The sequence below is a fragment of the Takifugu rubripes genome, chromosome 8 (assembly GCF_901000725.2).
Source record: "Takifugu rubripes chromosome 8, fTakRub1.2, whole genome shotgun sequence".
NCBI lineage: Eukaryota > Metazoa > Chordata > Actinopteri > Tetraodontiformes > Tetraodontidae > Takifugu > Takifugu rubripes.
In genome coordinates this window covers 11,863,729-11,885,016 of record NC_042292.1, presented here as the reverse complement: position 1 = coordinate 11,885,016, position 21,288 = coordinate 11,863,729, and the positions used below count along the sequence as shown (strand labels likewise).

The following is a 21,288-nucleotide window of genomic DNA, read 5'->3' as shown; positions in this document are numbered from 1 at the left end:
TTTATTATCGGGTTTGGCGCAAAGAGGCTTTCGCGCACAATCGGCAAGCGCCGCTTCCTGCAAACCACAGGATGGCAGTGAGGGCGTCTTTGAAACGTTTACCTGTTTAAACACCTGCTGAAGCGGGACAAAGTAACAGCAAAGTTCCATGTGGGGTCTGTCAGGTTAAAAGAAATGTTCTAAAGAATGTTTCTAAAACGGTGCGTGGGGGATACAGGAAGGATTCCATTAACAGGTGGTTTAACATCATGCATGATGCAGTTGATGACCTACTAAAAGGTGGCTCCTTTCTCTTTATGATTATTGAATAAAAATAATCGTCATTTTCCATTTTTTAAACGCATATTTTCTTTTTGTTTGTTCTTTAAAAACAACACAGTAACTTGCTGCAGTTTTAACCGGCTTGGTATCGGCTTTACACCTGCCTCTCCTCTCAGCAGAGCAAGTAGCAACCCGAAAATAACTGTCATATTGCCTCAGCAGAACTGGAAAGGTGACTTTTCCCTGCATGTGGACCTGCTTGTGCGCTCATGTGTTTGAGGTGTGTGTGAGAGAGAGGGTGAGAGAGAGACATAGAAGCGAGAGCAGAAAGAGGAACACAAGCAGGTGTTTCTCCACACAGGTAAAGCGGCTCCTTGGCGTCCAAAGGCTGAACGGGATGCCTTTGGAATGAGAGGCACCTTACTGAGGGTTTTACATCGATTCTCCAGCACAAGGACTGGTTTCAGGATACGGGTCCAGGGTACAAAGGCATGTGTTTGCCTCAGTGCTTCGGGTTCCGTGACCTGCGCTGGTGAACTTTGAACCTGTCCTGACGTCGGCTCATGGAGAGGATGACACCTCTGCTCCAGTCCTTCTGCATCCTCTTCATCTGTGGTAAGATGTGAGATTCAAAAACTGCGGATAACCTGGCGTGTTTTACACCAAAGTGCACGATATGTGACAGCACTTGGATGTTTTCTGCCATGCGCCAACAGGTGAAAGGTTTTGTGGCCATTTTAAGAAAGAAAGTTTCGAATGTGTGATTGCAGGAAACGCTGACAATCATAGGAGCTGTGTCGCAGTTTCAGTTGTTGGACGGCGGGTTTGGTTAGCCTCGATAATAAACCCAGACAGAGCCAAACGGTTCAAGAAAACACTTGCGAGCTGTCTGACATTTCAGGAAAAACAGGTTGCCGCTGATCCCATTTCCCCGTCATTTCAATGATTCTGAGTGGGGGACATGTGTGGGCCCATGTGTGTGTCTGTGTTGTGATCCTGTCAGCTCAGGCAGTACACAAGTGGATCAGCTCCGTGACAAATAAGTGTGTGTTATAGTTTTTTTATTCGAAGTGGAGTGTTCCTTTAATGCAGCACAGGCAGATTCCTCAGAAGGCTTAAACGTGCGCGCGCACACACGCACAGACACACACACACACACACACACACACACACACACACACACACACACACACACACAGGTGGGGGAAAATAACAGCATCAGGAGTACACTCATCTTTGATGGTAAAATGTATGAATCATACCGGTTTCCACTCCCTTGATTCATTTCTGTGTCTGTTGAATCTGAGACTGTTGTGGGCTGATGATAAAATAACTTGTTATGTTCAAATTTTTAATATTTTAATTATTTTTGTGTGCTAGAAGGAGTATTATTTCAATTTCTAACCTGTCAATTAACTGGCGATAAAACAATCAAACGACCTATGTGGTTATTTCTAATACGACAACAATCATCATCATCATTATCATCATCATCATCATCATATGCCCCATTATCACAGTGGGTTAGAGATTAGGGATGGCTGCACTGTAAAAATGACTAAAGCAGTTAAAGGAAGCCTTTTTACCAATATTTAGAACTCTTTATACAACCACTATCAAAATTCACAACTATCTTTTAAAAGGACACAAACATTGTTAAATTATTACCATCCTGCTGCAAAGTTTCTTTATTACAGTATATAAATTAGAATAACAGGCAGCTATTAGAGTTAAAGTTGACTTAAGCAGTAGTGGGCTGCTGGATTCCAGGTCACTATAAAAGGCCCTATATTGGACTTTATGGGCAGGAAATGTACACTTTATTGCATTTTGTGGGCATTTTGCCTTTCGATCCAATAGCTTATCCACTGACATTTGGCACTGTTTAGCTTTCGTGCAAATACCTTTATTATTCCAGACTGAGGGATGTTGTTTACTCCTCGTCATGAACTGAGAGGGTGGCGTGTACTGTGTGCTCAAAGGGACTGGCACAAGTGATGCCAAATATCTTTTGCTATGTTTATCATGGAGCTTTTTTAAAATAAAAAATTCAGTCTTTTGGACCAGAGTCTTAATCCTAGCTCAATAATATTGTCACTCAGTAAAGCATTTATGTCATTAATGTCTTGGGTGTGATCCATCTGCTGCAATTTACATAAACTTTTTTTTTTGGCTACTGTCTCAATGAGATCGCGACCACAGGTAGGTGTTTTGCTAGTAAATCAATCAACAAGCAAAGAGCACAAACAGTAATCAAAAGTAAGAGCTGATGACCAATCGCAGACCATTTTGGTGGAAAAGTAACAGTTTTGTCACACAGTTTGTTATAGGGTCATCAAAAGTAGTGTGAAAAGTGGAGGAACCCTTTCAGTGTGATCCTGGCCCTGTGTTAAATGTTCGCAGATGTGAACCTTCAGGACAGGAGAGCGTGGCAGTGTGACACATGATCCACAGTGTGCTGTGTTTAAAACTCTTCCTCTGGCCTCGTTTGTTGTCTCGGGTTACTCTGGAGTCCAGACGCCGAGTAAAGCGTCTTTGAGGCCAATTTAAGAGCTTATCTCGAGCAACTAGTTAAGCGACATATCTTCCCTTGTGTTGAGGGCTTATTCTCTGTTCCCTCTTTGTTGTCTTTGTGCAAACTGATGAGAGCCCCGTCTGAGTTCCCTCTGCAATAAAATTCAACCGGTGACACTTCATAAATCTAGACTGACAATTTTAGGTCACATTATCTCACATTTTGGTGACTTTAGGCTGTCCTCAATCATGATGAATAGCCCCAGAAGCCTTTTAGCTTAGCTGTCACCACACAATCCTGCCTTATAGCTCGGTCTTGCACTGTCAGGATCATTTGATATGAGGGTTGCATTCCCGTGTTTGAAATACTTGATTGCAAAATTAGATACCATAAAGGAAGAAAGATTTTGTACAAAACACCTCAGTCTGTAATATGTGAGGGTGAAGTTTTGATCACCCGCGCTGTTCGTTCACCAGACTCAGATCAACCACGCAAACAACAGGAGTGCCTTGCAAGGGAGAGTCGAGCAGCAGTTCAAGCTTCCTCTGTCAACTCCGTTCATCTGCTGCTCGCTCACCTCTTTTATAGGTACAAACAGAATGGGTGTCTAAACAGGGTTTCATAACTCATTGTCTTCTGACATCTTTACAAACTTCTCTAATCTTGACCAACAGGATACATCTGGGTGCTGGGCTTGGTTGTCAGCAACTTCAGCACCTTTACGAAACACTCTCATGTTCTTCTTTTCTTATCAACATTCCTCAAACACTCAAAATCTACATACAATAGCATTTAAAGATAATACTAATAACAACAATAACAATAATTCTTCTCACAAATATTTTGCATGTTTCCCTGCTCACTGTGACAAGATCTATGCAAATTGTTCTAGGGAAGAGTAGGTTTTGGCTATGTTTTGAATTTAAAAGGACAGCCATGGCAAAAATCCACATCCTTCAAATCACCAAACCCTTGAAAACATCAACTACAATCAACTACATCAATTACACTGTTAAGCTAAAAACAAGCATAGAGACTTCCTTTAGAAAAATGTAAAAAATTAGCAAATGAGATCATTTCCTGATCAGCAGTCTGCCCTGGAGCAGTTGAGGCTGTAGTTCATAGAACGAGTATAGGTGATCCAGCTTGGGCTCCCCTACTTTGAATTTGCTGTGTCGGGGTTTTTCCCCCACAGTCCACCAACATGCACCTTGATGATTAGTTACTCCAAATCTCCCCTTGGTCGTCTTGTGTATGCCAGCTGGCAACATGTGCAGGGGGTCTCCTCTCCTTTCTCTGGGTACCACGGGTATGGATATCAGACCGAAAAAATGTCCCCCGATATGATCCTGGTCCTATTCAAGGTTGTTTACAGATAAAAGGGAGTTCATCCTTATCTATTGCTTGTTTGGGGTCAGACTCTGGCTCTTTGGTTGTAAAAGAGGCTGCATAAACAAAGATAAATTGAATTCTCCTTCAGTTTCAGCTATAGAGGGAAACTTCGTGGATCCCCCCTCCAGCGATCCCATCCTCTCCTTGGCGGATCAAGAGACTGTCCTGCCATGTCGTTATCAGCCCGACGCGGGTGTCCAGGTTGTGCAAGTCACCTGGTATAAGGAGCATTCAGACGGCACAAAGGAGCAGATTATCACTGCGCACCAGACTAATGGACAGACCGGTCAGTTTTTAAGGAGCCGAGCCGCATTTCTTTAAGAAACGCACTCATTGAGGCATGAGAACTCATTCTGACATGCTCATTCCACCGTGAAAACTTCTGGTATTACAAGTCGATTTGCTAGTTCTGGCTGACAAGTGTTGGTTCCAGGCCTTTTTTCCCTGTCGTGAGGCCCTGACAAAGCTTAAAGGCAAATGTTCACAGCTATCAAAAAATGTTAAATGAACTTGAAGAGACATTGACAAATTAACTATATCAGGATAGTAAATGATCACAGATGAGGAAGTAAAGCACTGTGATTTTAAGGGTGTGAGCAGAACACCCACGCTGATTCCAAGATTGCAGTGGAACGTGCATGACTGTGTCCTTGTAATTGCTACATATTGAATAGAAAAATCCATAGGCTACTAGAAAAGTGAGAGCATTTTAGCTGGGACCCACAACTTTAATGGACCGTTGAGGGTTTAAACTAGATTTAGGTTCGAGTTAGGGTTAGGTGGTTAGTGAGTATTGTCAGGGTTAAGGTAGGGAGTTGTGTATTATAGGGTATTATATATAGAAATGTCCCTATAAAGAAAATGAGGATGTGTGTGTGTGAGAGAGAGAGAGAGAGAGTGAGAGCAAGAGACAGAGACAGAGAGAACAACAAAAAGCTTGAGGCATGATGTGAATCCGCTGATCTTGATTTTCTTGGATTGTATGTTACTTTCTTCCTCATCCTCAATCCCATCCTCTCCTCGTGACCTGTGCATGTAGCTTTCGATACGTGGTCTCGCCGTGTGCACTTCAGGAACAGCGACCCCATCGTGGACTCGTCGCTGGTCATCATGAACACGGACGTGGCCGACGAGGGAGGGTATCTGTGCCGCATCAGCACTTTCCCTTTGGGCAACTTTGACAGGCAGATGTCCATCATCGTGTGGAGTGAGTCCCACCCTTGTATTTTTGCTGAGCCAGAATGGAAAAGTCTACTAGTTGAGTCACAGTTATGGAAACACTGAGTATAAATGTGGATGCCAATTACGGTACAATGGACCAAGAGATATAAACACACAAATTTTAATTTAATCTTGAAGACAAAAACAGTAAAAAGCTTATCTGGTAGAATAACAATATCAATTATTATATAAAGTGCGTGCTTTCACCGCTTCCACTGATGACATATTTGAATCAAGACTAAGACTCAAATTCAGCTTGTAATTGTGACTCACGCTGATATCATGATGCCTTAGTTTTAACCTTTTAATTGACTCTGACTTTGACACAAACAGTAGCTATACAAGCTGACCCAGACTGTCGAAAGTCACCCCCATTCTCTAAATAGTGCCCTAACTAGGGAGCATGCCATTTCTGAGGGGTGTCCGAATATTAGGTGAGGGTTACTGTACCCTCTTTAGTCACCTGAGAGTGTCCCTAACAAGCAATATATCCCATCATCCTTAGCGGTTGCATTGTGAGACGCTGGACCTGACTTTAGTTAATAATTAAGTTAATTATTATAGTATAGTTAATTATGGTAGTTCACCAATACCACATACTGTTTCATTTATTTCAATCAGTATAAAAAAATTCTTTTGACTGGTGCCACCATCAGCCTGTTACCTTTTCATTATGTGATGCTGTTACACCATTTAGTGTCTGTCTTAGTGTCAGAACACGGGTGAGTTCTCCAACTGTGCTTTTTTGCTAGTACCTATTTGAGGCAACATTGAGGTACAAACATAGTCCACTCTGCCTTGCTCCCTATATGTTGAGTAGAGACTCGGTCACAAGTTGAGTTTAGGCCAGCCTCTGGAAGTGAGTCGGGTCCTCCTGGCTTGACCCATACTCTTAATCTGTGATTTCAAACTGGAACCCAGGGACAGAGACTGAACAGCATAAAATCTTTATAAGTAGTCATGTCAGAAGTTTTCGAAGAGTTCCTTGAAGGACCAAAATATAGATGCCCTGAATGTTGCTGTCCGGAAAAACATGTTTACAGAGCGCCTTCATAATCTCTGTGTGAACATTCTTTAATCAAACATTGTAAACATCCCCTCCAGCCATTCCCATATCTTCCTTGGAACCCGTAACTCTGGTGGAGGGACAGACCTACCGGCAGGCTGCTTACTGTCGCTCTGTGGCCCACCCGCTCCCTCGTCTCTCCTGGGACACGGACCTGAACGGCCAGTCCACCAATCGCTCTTCGGGCAAAGGAGTGGTCACCTCGCAGTACTCCCTACACCCACTGAGGAACATGAACGGTATGAAGCTGGACTGTTTGGTGTGGCATCCAACGTCGAAGAAGCCTCGCAGACTCTCCAACAAGCTGGTGGTGCACTGTGAGTATCCATCAGAATTGCACAGGCACCGTGGCGCAAAGTAAAAATAACTTTATTCCAACACCTTTCATGTTAACAAGGATTTATATGCAGGTTATGACTGTCTGAGGTAAACATGTAATGTAAATCACAGCTGAAAATCCACTCTGACTTCCATTAATCTCTCTTTAGTTGTTATTTTTCACAAAATACTAAAAGTAAGAGAAACTGGACCATAATGTGGAGTACATTATTGCATTATTACGTTTTCTCTGTTTTCTTTTTTCCTCCTCTTCTTTTCCCAGTCCCTCCCAATGCAAAGGTGTTGGGCTCCGACAAGACGTGGTTTGTTGGTTTAGAGAACGCTGCAGTGACGTGTGTGAGTGGAGGGAACCCCAAGCCACGAACGACATGGATCAGGTAGCGAACCCATGCAGGATCTTCTCAGGTCTTGTTCTGTGAGGATCATTTAATATGTCTGTGTTTATCAGTATTGGCAGAATATTCCTTATCTTTACTGCTACTATCAGTGTTGGGGTACAGTGATCTGCTGGGCAAAAAAAATACATAATTAAGTAACAACAACAAGGACAAGCGCAAAATCGGCCACAGTTTTTCCAAGCTTTTATAAAGCTTTTATCTTATCTGGACCTCTTTAAGAATGTTGAACGAGGCCTTGTCATAAGTCTCTACTGCAGAGTTCTCTAAGTACAGTACAGAGTTATTTCACCCAAGTTTTCTTGATGACATTTCTAGAGTTTTCCAGATATTCTTATACACAGTTCATCAACTGGCTGTCCAGAATGTTCTACTGACATTTGTCTCTTGGGTTCCTATCTGATTCACAAGTTTAGGAGACATCTGTAAACTCTGTCATTTATTCTTCCCATTGTTCTTCGTGGCCAAGGCAGTACACTGTTTATCTGATCTTTGTGCCTGTTTCTGAAAGGAATGAATGCCTTCGATTCCTCCAAAGGGATCGACAGGTTGTGGATCAGTTGCAAAAATCTAGCTCCTTGAGCCAGTTCTACAGTAATAAGTCCCATAGACCACATATCTATGGCCTCATTAAATGGACAGAAGAAGTTGCTCTGACAACTGTTGCTGTGTGAGGATTAACATAAGCATGTAACTTTGCCCCACTAAAGCCTGCTAACGCTACTTCAATTGGTTGTCGGTGGTGGTAGTCACCTGTAACCATGTGTGGTTTGATATCTCTGTGAAATATGCCAATACTCTGCCCTTTGATACAGCAAAATCTCTGAGCTGTGACCGGCAAGTCACTTCATCAATCTAGGTATTACGTTCCTGATCTAGGAGCTCAAAGCTCACACAGATACATTGTTTAAAGAGGAAAAAGATGTTCATTCTTACATCGTAGGTCTGGCAATATCCAGACGCCACAGCAGCTCAAATTTGTTAATGTTTCTCTCTTCATGATCTTTTCATCCAGCATGGAAAGATTTTTAGACATTCTGTTATGTAAATTTTATTTGACACTCACGCAAAGCACAGCTAACCTGAGATCTAACTAACAGCTAATTAGCAAAATAATGACGCCCAGCATATGCTAAAGGAACACACTCAATCTGAAATCAAAGTTTAATGCTGAAATTGTGGGAAAATACATGTTAATGTGTTTCAGCATGCACATGTCAGCCTAACTTCACTTCCAGAGTCCTCCTATAGGACATAGCTCTTCCGCTTGGGTTGCCAGGTGACTTGAAGCCATTTAATTTTTTCCGTGGACAGGCCGTGAGGGTGTGGCGTGTAGTTTTACTGTCAACAAAACGCGTGCCTTGAAAAGTCAGTGGAAGCAGAATGGCTCGCGTTGAATCATGACGAGCGACAGTTAAGCCTAAGGGAGAAAATCATCGTTCGCACATCGAGGGAAGTTTGTCTGAATTACTCAGACGCGTCAGAACCCCCCCTCAGACATTCTGTGTCTCAGTTTTACCAGCTGATGATGCTAAGCACAGTCACGCTTAGTCACATTAACACACCTGGGAAAAGCAACGCTAAACCAGACACATGTCATATATGGAGACACCGCTCAACCCCCCCATTGTGATCAACCTGTTCCTACCCACACACACATACATGCATGTACACACACTCACAAATGTGTTGGAGCTCCTGCAGTGGCTCAACCTGTCGGCTTTGTCAATAAAAGGCGTCAGGTGTAGTAATACCTTGTGTAGTGTCCTGTTACAGCTTGTGTGGAAGACAGATAAGAGAGTTTCACACATTGGTGTTGGGGGACAAAAGGGAGAAAGTGATGATGGTCCGGTTATAAAAATAAGAAATTACTCTAAAGGTGTCTCGACCACGGGAAGAAATTTGTGACGGAAAAATGGAGTGTTTATTTTCAGATAATTGCGATAAATCAACACAGAGGCAACACCCTGCACAGTGTGGCTTGCTCAAAAAAGTCTTGCCTGAGTCACAGCCAGTGCCAGGAACTGTGATGGTGCAAAACAAAATGAATCAAGATGTCTCCCAGTGAAAAAAAAGAGAGAGTTTGTTTTTCATATTGTTGGATATGACGCTGTGAATTTAATGGTTTATATTTTGAGTTTTGCATTTTGTTATGCTCCCAAGGACATTCTTCTTCATAATAATAATTCAAAAAAGGGAAAGAAAATTACAATTTTCCATTTGGGACATTACTCTTACTGAAATGAAACCTCGTTATAATCATTGTATTCATCAGAAGGTTGGTAGACTAGTCGCTTCCTGATTCTAATTCAGACCACCCTGTTTGTGCTGACAGGGCGTTCCAAGCCTCTCCCACTTGGTTGGGATACTGACATGACCTCTATCAGAATAAATGATACAATATAGAAGCTGTTCACTCAACACTGTTCTCCAACCTGTTGTATTTACTATTTTTGTAGTGAATTTATGTGTACCACCAGAGTTCCTTGTGTGGTCTTCTGCCCATCTCCTCCACCTTCACCCTCATTGGCACGAGGGTCCACCCCATTAGTGTCTGGTCCTGCTCAAGGTTTCGTCCTGTTAAGAGGGAGTTTTTCTTTGAGGCTGTTGCTTGTTTGGTGGTCAGGCTGTGATGTTCTGTAGAGCACCTAGAACCAATTAAGATTGTCACTATATAAATACAGTTCAATTGAATTTGCATCCCATTTGAGGAAAATTATGTTCTGGCAACAATGATATCATTTGTGCCCTTCTAAAAGGCAATAAACTGTACTTAAAGATGTTGACGGCATATGTAAAAATGTATCTATCAGATTAACCTGTATTTTGGAGTATGCCAAAGCCCTGTGATGTGTCATATTTGCAGAGTGGGTGCAGAGTTGCCAGAAGGTGTGACCCCCTATCCTAATGGAACGCTGGCTTTCAGACGACCTCTGAGCTCATCAGATGAGGGTACCTACCGCTGCGTGGCGAAGAACGACGTGGGCGAGGCCAGTGCGGAGGTGGAGATTAAGCTGACAGGTAGATGACAGCGCTGTCGACGTTGGCGCAGTTAGAGAGAAAACACGGATATCCTCCTAATCCCGCGCTCCCCTCTTTTCTATGCTACAGAATCCGCCAAGGTCCATTTTACCGAAAACTTGCTGATGATCATTGTGGGGAGTGTGGCCGGGGGGCTGCTGATCCTGATGGTCGCCACCATCATCATCGTCACGTGTCACCACAAGCGCAAGAACAAGAGACTGGAGAAGGAGCTGACTGAGAAGAAGTACGTGAGCATGATGTTGAATTAAGACAAGATAAGATAACGGATAAATTAGTCCTTAGTTACATGGTAATTACATGAATTTTGAGGCATGAAAAATCATAACGTTGCACAAATGAACCATGGTTGGAAAGGGGGATAAAAAATATCTGATTTGAAAAGTTCTGACTCAGTGGAAGTATGTCACTTCATCACCCCCTCCTTTTTTTCTTCATGTCTTGTTTTGCAGCGAAGAAATAAGCACTCTCTCCAGGCATGCGTCTTTCAGGAGAATGAATTCTGTCAGCACGGATCCCAGAGGAGCGGTACTTCGGCTGAATTATTCACTTCACATTAAACATACTGCAGCATCATTATCTTATATTTTTCTCCCACGCCTTCCCGACCCCATTCCTGCCTGTCAGGCTTTGTGACATCACTGATCCAAATCAGAGCGCTGCCGGTCCCATATGTCTCCCACACATACAGGCAGTCTTAAAGAAATACACTGACGGTTTGGTTCCTTTTTTCGGATTGCACCATATTAACTTAACTCAGGGGCCCGATGCTGGTTTCTCATCTGCCATCACTCACTGCGTGGCCTACTTTTCACGGTTTAGAAGTTTTCAAAGGGCACAATGTTAGACGTTTAGACTTGTTTTTGCAGGGTTCTTTTTGGGCAAAGTTTGAGTGCTTCCATGTAATCCAGCATCTAATTCTAATTTGAGTGCATGTTGTTTCATCCTAGACGGAGGAAAATATCCCGCTGAGGGTGGAGGAAACCCTGAGGACCAGCTTCTCTTCACTCGGGGTCAGTCTACCACTCTAACTCCCTCCACATGCCAGGCACTGATTACACTGTCCATATAGATGAAGCTATAAATAATTCCAAACTCTACTTGCTATATAATGCTCAAGGGAAGGGTCTCACATTCTTGGAACCAAAGTGATTCCCTGACATTAAGTAGTCTAGATTATTTTCTCATCAAAATAAAATTCATATAGTAACTTCTTGCCATAATGAATGCTAACTAAGCTAATGCTGGATATATCTCCCAACATACAGGAGTGTATGAGTACGCTGTGTCTCCAGTCACAGATGTCCTCTATTCCCCCATTACATAGATAGTTGGCATGAGTGACCTACTTAATGCTCTCACTGATAAGATGAGATTCTGCCTTGGGACACTGAAGAGATCATTGTGGTACCTTATCGGCAACACGAACATGTTTCCTACGCAAATGTATGCTTCAGCGGACAGTGGTCCTGGCCGCCATGCAATATCGTGCCTAAATGGGAGAGGGTGCAGCATTTTTAGCAAAATGTCATGCGGTTCACTAAGCAACGCCCTGAATTTCGATCCAAATGAGTGAACATTTATTATATATACAGCCGATCACTTTTGATTTGATTAGAAAGTGTTTGCTTAGTGATTTCTGACCAGGCATCTTTGTTAACTTCAAAAATGTATAAAGGAATTTAGGTCAACTCGGCCAAAATAAATACAAACTACGTTACAAAGTATGTCGGAAAAGCAACAACCACAAATAATGTAGTTTAGCGAGCCAATGATGGCTTTCCTGTGGGAGGTGTGTGACACATCTCTGTGGCGGTAGGTAAAGAGGACCTGCATGTAAAGAAATCCTTGCTCAAAAAAACCCCTACACAGATGGCGAAGCATAAAGCCGGCACGCTTTGAGTCAAATGACAGATATTAAAATGTCCTAGATCGACATTGGCGCTGGTCAAGTAATTTTTATCTAGTAATTAATAAATATAAATCACTCAGTGGTTGTTTTTTGTACTACTGTATTTTTAATTTAATTAGTATGTCTAGCTTTTCACCTGCAACAGCAAAGGATGATGGGATATAATGGTTAAGGAACTACTTTTCACAATGCATCATGGGATATATTAAAGTCAATAAAGAGGCTAGAGCAATCCTCACTCAACATTCGGACACCCCCTACAAAATGTCGTACACCCTAGTTAGTGCACTATTTAGGGAATTGGAGTGGTATGGGACACAGCTTAAATTTTATCTAGTAGCTTCTGTTCATGGGTCAGGGACCCATTTGTTGGATGTTTTCAGCACATTTCTATGGGAACCCACCCCCACAGATAACTGAAATTATTTCAGCATGTCTTGTCTGTCTTTAAACCAACTTTTCTCAATTATTGGTAATCCAAAAGCTGATCATTGATCAATGTCAATATCACGGACAGGAGCAGGGACAGTACCGTGACAGCCGGTCCACCATCTCAGGAGGACGGGGCGGGGGTGCGTTCGATTACCTGGGCAGACCTGTCCTTCATAACAACTCCCGCAGGTCAAGGCAAAGACATACGGACATCGACGAGGAGAACCAGCTACGAGTGGAGACGTTTGTGAGAGACAGCACCATGTCTTTAGTAAGTCTGTTTTTCTTTTGTTCCGGGGCAAGTTGAAGCCTGACTTCCCCAAATTCTGGAATGCATCTCAACTTTGAGTAATCTCCCGTCGATGATGTCGTCCTTGTCCCTGCAGCAAGAGTCTCGCTTCCGCCCGCCCCTGGTGCCCTCGCCTTTGCCCATCCTCCACTCCCCTGAGATACTCAAACACCTGAATGGCGGCGCCATCGTCCCGGGGGATGCTGATTTGCAGGAGGGGAGCGCGACCAAGGCCGGCCAGCACCCGCCTCTTAACTGCGGCTACCCACCGGCGATGGACGACGAGGACGAGGTCGACGAGGGATTGGGTGGTCCCGCCAGTCAGGAGAACCCCGACGACCAAGACAGTGAGACCAACAGCTCCCATGTGTCCGAGGCCTGCAGCATGCGACACTATCAGCAGACTAATGGCACACTGAGGCCCAAAATCCTCCCGAAACCCAGCGGGATCAGTCCCCACGCCTCCACCATCCACAAGGCACAGATAGTTTAGCAGCAGCAGGATCTGAAAATCTATTTGTTTAAAAACTGCATCTACTTTCGTGACGCACAGAACATCAACTCCTTGATATTTTTTGGGGAGGGGTTCCTCTCGACTTTTGTTGATGCTCCTTCCTTGGATTACCTTTTCACCCCACACCGTCGCCCTCCCTTGTGCGTGTGAAGGACATTGAGGAATGTCGGCAGTGTGGGGAAAAAAAATCGCAGCAGATCTTTAAAGACAGGAGTTCTTTTGGCTCTGTGGTGCGTGATAGCTGCACGGATGTTGGGTTGTCTTGCACAACGTTTGGCACCGGATCCAAACCACAGCCTAGTTTCTCTTTAGCCACACCTGCAACAAGCATACCTCTGCATTGTCTTACCACCTTAATGGTTTCGCCCCAAGATGACATCTGTCATACACAAATGGACACAGCATACCAATAATATTTGTAGAAATCCACATGATTGTACAAATTAAGTTTCAAAAGTCTATATTTGTTATGTTCTTTATAGCTCTAAACAGCCAATTAATCAGTAAATATACATAAAACCAATGCAGTATGCACATATGGACACGCGTGCAGTGTAAATAAATGCTTGTAAATGCTTCTGTGAGATTGTCGACCTTATTTTCAGTGCTGTGGTTTGTTTTGACCAAAATGATTATTGTAGGTTTTTTTTAACTTTATAAATTTGATATAACTTTGATGGTTTCTGTCTACATAGTTTTCCAGACAGTTGGCATAATATGTTTTTTTTTTTTTATTTCTAGGAGGTAAAAGTGTTCTTTGTAAATCTGGACGAGTATTTTTGTGCTTTTTAGTGTTGTGGGTGGATCTACAACCCAGCTGTGGGTAACAATGTGCCAAAAGGAAAACACACTAAAAATAAAAACAATGCTTTCTTAGACGCACGTTTGAAGCAGTTTTTGGTAATTGCTTATATTTGATTGTGCAATACTTGGAACACAAGTATGGGATAAAATGTGGATTAAAAAAAGTTGCATCACGATTGTACGTACAAGCTCCCGACAGCGCCCTCTAACGTGCACTATTGAAAGTGCGTGGACTTCAACATGACTAAACACTGCTATATTCTGATAAAATCTTTTTGTTCCCTTTATCTGAGGAAGAGAATGTGTTTCGGAACCGTGCCATTTTTCTTCATTTTTGTGGGGTTTTGTGTACGGAGTTTGTTTTTTGTTCATCATGGCCAAAAGTACTGTACATAAGAAATAAACTGCCGTTTTCTTTGCTTTGTAATAAATAAGAATTCTTCCACTCAAATGAATAAATCTATACATTCATCCATAAAACAAGCTGTTTCTGAAAGTGTGGCATCATCACAGAATAGGTCATCCAGAAGGACTTCAAGCATTACAATTAGACAAGAAAATTAATGCAATGAAGAGGAACTAGTGATAATCTAGGTCCAGGATTATAATAGAAACTAGAATTAATGGATTGTCTAACATCTTACTACCAGTAGGGGGCAGCATTAAAGTGTTGCACGTATATTCGACCTTATCCGAAGAAGAACAACTATAGAAAGCTAAGATGGCGGAGGAGCAGCAGGAAGCATCACAGGGAGATATGGAGGGTGAGAGAAACAGTTTTGCCACAAAAATCTAAAAAGGAGCCGTGTCATCCAATTAGCAAGCAAAACCTATAACCACAAATGTCTGTAAGGCTTTCCAGTCGCCTTTTCGTTATTGCCGTGGTCGACAGGCAGCGATGAGGGGGAGACAGACGCTAACGTTAGCTGTTGTTGCTACACAAAGAAAAAAAACATTGTTTAGTTACTACTGGGGCGTTCTTGAACTGACAGTTATTGAGGTTTCCATTTAGGCAGACCTTGGAATAATGGAACATTATTATTAAACACAGCACAGTCAAACACGTCCGGTCCAAGTACGGCATTCGTGACCAAGATTAGTTTTGTTTTCACACTGGTTGAGCTAGCTCAGTGTGACGTTAGCTATCGTTAAGATCAGACATTTACACGTTAATGGGCTGAGAGTTTCTAAGAGATATGCAGACAATCGGTGGCAAATAAGACATTATTTTGTTATTTTTAGAAATGCAAGGAATCACAGTGTTTTAAGTCTCAGGCATCAACTAAACCAGTCTTCTCAAGTGTCACTGAATGTGTTTGAAACAAATATTTGGAAATGCCCTCGTATGAATGCTCTCATCTTTAACACCAGCTTTATGATCCAGGTTCGGCCAGCTGATTTGTACTGTATAGACCAACCAATAGATAGATTATAGAGCATTATTTCAAATGTGTTTTATTCCGTCCGAATTTACCGGTATATATGCAGGGAAGTGCTATGCTAAGATGAAATTCCCTTCACGATAAAAATGGTTAATTCTTGTGTACACTACACTCAGGCCCAGCACTGTGTGATTTATTTTAGGCTTTTTAATACACTTAGATAAAGTCTTCGGTTGTTAATTAAAATGAAATCAGTCCCACTTTCTTTGGACATGTTAGCAACTCAAGCTAACTCAGCGTGTCTGCTTTCTCTTTTCAGGAGTTAACTGCCTCGCATATGATGAGGCAATAATTGCTCAGCAGGACAGAATTCAGCAGGAGGTGAGAAATCTTTGAGTGTAACGTGCGTTTGTTCTGTAAGAACAAAGGCAGAAATCTGCTTTAAACCTGGAAATAAGCTGGTGGCCACAGATGGACCCCTTGTGCGCAGCTGTCTGCACCAGATTTTGCTGAACTTTTAAAGACTTAGTAATTGGTAGTATTTTCCCGGCAGCCAATTGCCGAGTAATGATGTTTCCTACGTAAATAAATGTCTCGTTGCTTAAACATGGCAATTAACGGCCAGAGTTGATGTCGGGGTTGGATTTAATGTGAAATTTTCTGTGTGTGGGTGTTCAGATCGCCAACAGTAACCCTTTAGTGTCGGACAGACAGGACCTGTCGGTGCTGCAGAGGGAGTACGCGGAAGAGGACACGGTTTATCAGCTAAAGATCAAGGTTAGATTAACCACACTGCGTTGTGTGATCACTACACCCACATCCTAAATATACTCTCGTGTGCGACAGCTCGGGCGGCTGCTGCATAGTTTGATCCCCTCTGAGTTCTTTTTTTTAATGTTTTGCAGGATTTATACAAAAAATACTCATACATTCGTAAGACACGGCCAGATGGGAACTGTTTCTACAGAGCCTTTGGCTTTGCACACCTCGAGTCTTTGTTGGATGACAGCAAAGAGCTTCAGAAGTAAGTCAGACTCTTGTCGTTGCACCACGGCCACAGCTGGTCTCAGAATATAAAATCACAGTTGCGTATTTGACAATATTTTCTCATTTGGATATATTTTTCATTTGCTGCAAGGCTGCACAGACACTTTTAATGGCACGACCATTAAAAGTATACCAGAAAACCACCTAATAGATGATAAAGAAAGCCATAACAACTAATGAGAAGAATTAGCCAGCAGTTGCTATTGCAGTGTGCCCTACTTTAACATGTAATGGCTTGAGCAAGTTCCAGATGTGTATTTTAATGATTTAATTCATGGTTGAATTGTCCAACTATATAATTATATGAAACGAAGAGCAGCGGGATAATGAGCAACGGGCTAATGAAGCCAGTTTGGATAACAAGCTGGGGAGGACCGGCTGACCCAGTTAATCAGAAATAACATTGAAATGGTGCATTCAAATACAGACTTCAATTTCATTATATCTCACCAGCCTTCAGGGCTTTCATTAGCAAAGCCAGAATGGAGTAATTACCGGAGGTATCAACAACTTCTTTGTACACCGATTTATAAATTCTGACTTAAATCAAATCAATCTTTATTTATATAGCGTCTTTTACAATCAAAATTGTTTCAAGGCGCTTTCCAGAATCCCAGGGCCTGACCCCAGACAAGCAACAGTGGCAAGGAAAAACTCCCCTTTAACAGGAAGAAACCTTGAGCAGGATCAGGCTCATGTAGGGGGACCCTCCTGCTGATGGGGGGGCTGGGTAAAGGGAGAGGAGAGGAGAGGAGAGGAAGAGGAGAGAAAGATTAGATTAGATTAGATTTGTAAAAGGGGGAAGTTTGTTTGCTATTCTCACCAAAGTCCGTGTGAGTAGCGCCTCATGTCAGCAGCTTGTGTCTCGACAGGTTCAAAGCGGTTGCAGCTAAAAGTAAACTGGACCTGGTTAACGAGGGCTTTACCGAGTTCACCATCGAAGACTTTCACAACACGGTGAGTTCCTGCCCGGTTTCACTTTCACTGCTGCGCCGAGGCGACGTCAATGATGCGAACGTTTCTCCTCAAAGTTCATGGACCTGATCGAACTGTGCGAGAAGGAGCCCAGCCTGGAGAAGCTGATCGACTCCTTCAACAACCAGAACGTGTCAGACTACGTGGTGGTGTACCTCCGGCTACTCACTTCGGGCTACCTACAGCGGGAGCACGGCTTCTTTCAGCACTTCATTGAGGGAGGACGCTCCGTCAAGGAGTTCTGCCAGCAGGTGGGTGCCCCTGACTTCATTTAAACGGGTTTGTTGTTTTATTGGGACACTGATTGCTAATGTTAAGTCTGTGCCACAGAGCCTGTTTTACACCTGTGAATCTTGTCCAATACACTCTTTTTTTATTGTATTGAAACACTGCCTGCAGGGAGCTCCAAAAAATCCAACAAATCTCTGCATGCTTGAGGAGAAGCTAGCAGCCGATCTGGCGCTCGCGCAGCTCCAAGGCTATAGGGATTGGGCGCGGGTGAGCTGAAGACTTCACCATTATGTAATCTGATGGGCTTCTCTCTCTGTTTTTCAAGGAGGTGGAGCCAATGTCGAAAGAAAGCGACCACATTCACATCATCGCCTTAGCCCAGGCCCTAAACGTCTCCATCCTGGTGGAGTACATGGACAGAGGCGAGGGCGGGACAGTCAATCACCACGTCTTCCCCGAAGATGGTGACCCCCGCATCTTCCTCCTCTACAGACCCGGCCATTATGACATCTTGTACAAATAACACTCTCAGTCCCCCCCCCATCCCCACCCCGCCCCGTACGCCACCGCAGCGGCTATAAACATAAGTTCAGCAGCCACGTCGATGACACATACATCTGTGTATGAATCTACACTCATGTATTTGACAAAACTATATATGAATAAATAAATGACATGACATGCCTCCCACCCACTCCCCTGTTTTCCCCATGTTTACCTTCAGGCATCACAGAATGGTTCATTTTTTTTGAAGAAAATCATTTGATGATTAGCGACTACAGGAATAGTTGTACAGGTTGTTTTTCTTTTGTGGTTGTAAATGTTATCTTCTCGCTCTATGTTCAGTTCTTTTCCTTTGTTACACTGCGTTTTGTTGAGTTTTAATTAAAAAGATTTACATCTTATTTCATGTCACGGCTGTTTACATTCATCTGTCTCTACTTGTCTCTAACCTAAATTTTCCTGAATATCACTGACATCTGAGGTTCTAAATCAATAATTCTATCAATTTTTTTTCACCCTGCATCTTACAACTGTAGTTAAAGATATTTGATATAGCGGGGACAAAACAAAACGTTCTTTAGGAATTGTACAATTTACAGACTTTAAAAAGAACCGTAAACGCGACATAGCCAATGCGGCCTTTCATCAAAGATCGTCTCATACAGCAACAGATGCTCTTTTTCTGAAGGTCATTTAAACGAAAAAATGTCACCATGAAATGAAGTCGGAGTGAGAGCTCTGTCACAGTCCCCGGAAGACCGGCAAAGTCAGAGGAAACATGTCACCTTTGTCAAAGTCTGTGAGATGGTCCTGCAGGATATTTACAGCCTGTGTACGGTACAAGAGTTCTCTTACAAGTGCGTCTATAACTCTGAACTGTCTTAATATTAATCCTCGATAAATACCGCTAAACTGTTAATGCACGCTATGCTCGGCATACCTAGCATAGCTAGTACGCTTGTTCCTAGCGGCTAGCTAGCTAGCCATGCACTGGGTTAGCTGTAAATATACAATGTTGTCTTAATTCATGTCACTCACATGCTATGTTTAAAATCTCCAGATTCGGAATTTGGTCACAGGTAGTGGTTGAAACATGTAGGTAAGATAGCCAGCCCAACAACAACAACCTAAAAACGCATTACTCTAAAAACATTCGCAACTTAAAGCAATAAATCTTTGGACTATCTGCCTTGATAAAAAACAGAGAAAAAAAATTAAAACCTTAAAACGCACACACACACACACTTTAAACCAAGCATGAGTCAATACCAGGTCATTTCTCTAAGTCATCAAACCATCTCTGTCATTTCTCAGCGGAGCTGATTGAAAATATGGACAAGAAAGCAACCTGGGACCGCTTCTACTCAGAGACCAGCAGCAGCACCACTGCCTTTAAGAACTTTGAGTGGTTCTTCAGCTTCGACGCTGTCCGTCATTTGATTATGCCCCGTCTGGAGTCCAGACCCCAGCCAGATGCTTCACTCCATGTCCTGGACATCGGCTGTGGCACATCTGATTTAGGGCCCTGCATTTACAGACGCTCCTCTCTACCTGTCCGGGTGACCTGCGCTGACATTTCTCCCATTGCCGTCCAGCTGATGAAGGACCACGTCCTAGCCAAGCCCGTCCAACCTGGAAATCCATCGTCTGAGCTCGAATTTACAGAAATGGACTGTATGCAGCTCAAAAAGCATTTCACTTCCAGCAGCATAGACCTCATCATTGACAAGGGGACCACAGATGCCTTGCTCAGGTCTAAGGAAGGGAAAGGGAAGGCCGAGCTGGTGCTTCAACAGTGTTTAAAGGTGTTGAAGAGCTCAGGGGTTCTGCTCCAGTTCTCGGATGAGGACCCTGATGCCAGGTTGCTGTGGTTAGAGACTGCGGTGCGAGAGCAGAAGGTTGCTTCTGCAGCTAATGTGGGGGTGCAAGAGGTCGGGGTACTAAGAGGAGTGTCTTATTATTGCTATCAGGTGACCGCTGACCCTGTTTCGTAGCAGGAATCTGTTACAAACGTGCATTTTGGTTTCTGTTATGTTTCTGGGCACAGTTGTGTTAATTCGATGAAATGCAAAAAAAAAAACCCCAAATTTGCAAGTAACTTTGATTTAAATCTAAACACATCAAACAATCGGTTTCCAGAATGTTTTTTTTAGTTTAGTCCTTGTTAAACAGTGACACCTAGCGACCAAACAGTGTCACAACCACCAGACCTGGTTCGACTCTTCACCTGCATCCTAAATGTGATATTCGATAAAGAATTGAGTCGGTGGATTATAAATGATCATATAACAAAATATTAACTAATAAATAATGTTTCTATATAGGCTTGTATGTCAGTTTGTCACAGTAATGGCTTGTACTGTTGAAATGAGCTTGTTTTCTGCTGCAACTGCTGCACCAGACTTGTGAAGAACACATGGTTAAGGGTGGTGGTGGTAGCTCAGTGTGTTGCAGACTGGGCTGAGGAACCAAGGGTTGCTGGTTCAAGACCCAGCACAGACAAAACATGGAAGGTGCCCTGGTAACACAAGGCAGCACCAAGGCACCCAACCCCACAATCACCCTGCCCCACCCACAGACAGCCAGTAATAGATCATGCACTCACCCCACAACAGCAGAAGAAAACAAAGTGAAAGTTTATTAGCACTCAATGAATCAGACCTTTTAGACAGCACTGATACATCATTAAAAAAAACAATTCTTCAGCAAATGTAACTTCAGTTGTAAACTACTGCATACTATCAGTTTGGTATCACTTAAACTGTGTTCACACACGGAGAAAATAAACATGTCTATGATTGCAGAGACTCACACACAATTGTCCCTTCAGCAGAAGTGTTAAAACAAAATTATTCTAGCAGATTGAAATAACTCCAAGGATATTCAAGGATCAAATCAAAACCTTTAAAGGCTGATCAGTGGTTAAAAAAAACAACTAAAGTATGCCTTTTGTAAAACACTACTCTT

General features: G+C 42.9%; 3 protein-coding genes across 5 annotated transcripts; all 3 read left to right on the top strand.

The window, feature by feature from the left end:
- The first annotated feature begins 439 nt into the window (after nt 1-439).
- nectin4a (nectin cell adhesion molecule 4a) lies at nt 440-14,637 on the top strand. Its single transcript, XM_011606545.2, has 11 exons — nt 440-876; nt 4,257-4,454; nt 5,208-5,375; nt 6,494-6,772; nt 7,057-7,171; nt 10,056-10,210; nt 10,301-10,457; nt 10,684-10,759; nt 11,182-11,244; nt 12,661-12,846; nt 12,962-14,637. The coding sequence occupies exons 1-11, from the start codon at nt 825-827 to the stop codon at nt 13,355-13,357; spliced, it is 1,845 nt and encodes a 614-aa protein (XP_011604847.1). The 5' UTR covers nt 440-824; the 3' UTR covers nt 13,358-14,637.
- A 202-nt stretch (nt 14,638-14,839) lies between these two features.
- otub1b (OTU deubiquitinase, ubiquitin aldehyde binding 1b) lies at nt 14,840-18,722 on the top strand. Its single transcript, XM_003966788.3, has 7 exons — nt 14,840-14,946; nt 15,884-15,945; nt 16,243-16,341; nt 16,470-16,588; nt 17,484-17,568; nt 17,643-17,837; nt 18,143-18,722. The coding sequence occupies exons 1-7, from the start codon at nt 14,904-14,906 to the stop codon at nt 18,338-18,340; spliced, it is 801 nt and encodes a 266-aa protein (XP_003966837.1). The 5' UTR covers nt 14,840-14,903; the 3' UTR covers nt 18,341-18,722.
- Nucleotides 18,723-19,032: 310 nt separating this feature from the next.
- cskmt (citrate synthase lysine methyltransferase) lies at nt 19,033-20,642 on the top strand. 3 transcript variants are annotated; one of them, XM_011606548.2, is made up of 2 exons: nt 19,033-19,158; nt 19,636-20,642. In XM_011606548.2, the coding sequence occupies exon 2, from the start codon at nt 19,653-19,655 to the stop codon at nt 20,313-20,315; it is 663 nt and encodes a 220-aa protein (XP_011604850.2). In that variant the 5' UTR covers nt 19,033-19,158; nt 19,636-19,652; the 3' UTR covers nt 20,316-20,642. The 3 variants fall into 3 exon arrangements, with proteins under 3 accessions (XP_011604850.2, XP_011604849.2, XP_003966854.3); XM_011606547.2 differs by having other exon boundaries at nt 19,034-19,153; XM_003966805.3 differs by having other exon boundaries at nt 19,041-19,178.
- The last annotated feature ends 646 nt before the right edge of the window (nt 20,643-21,288 follow it).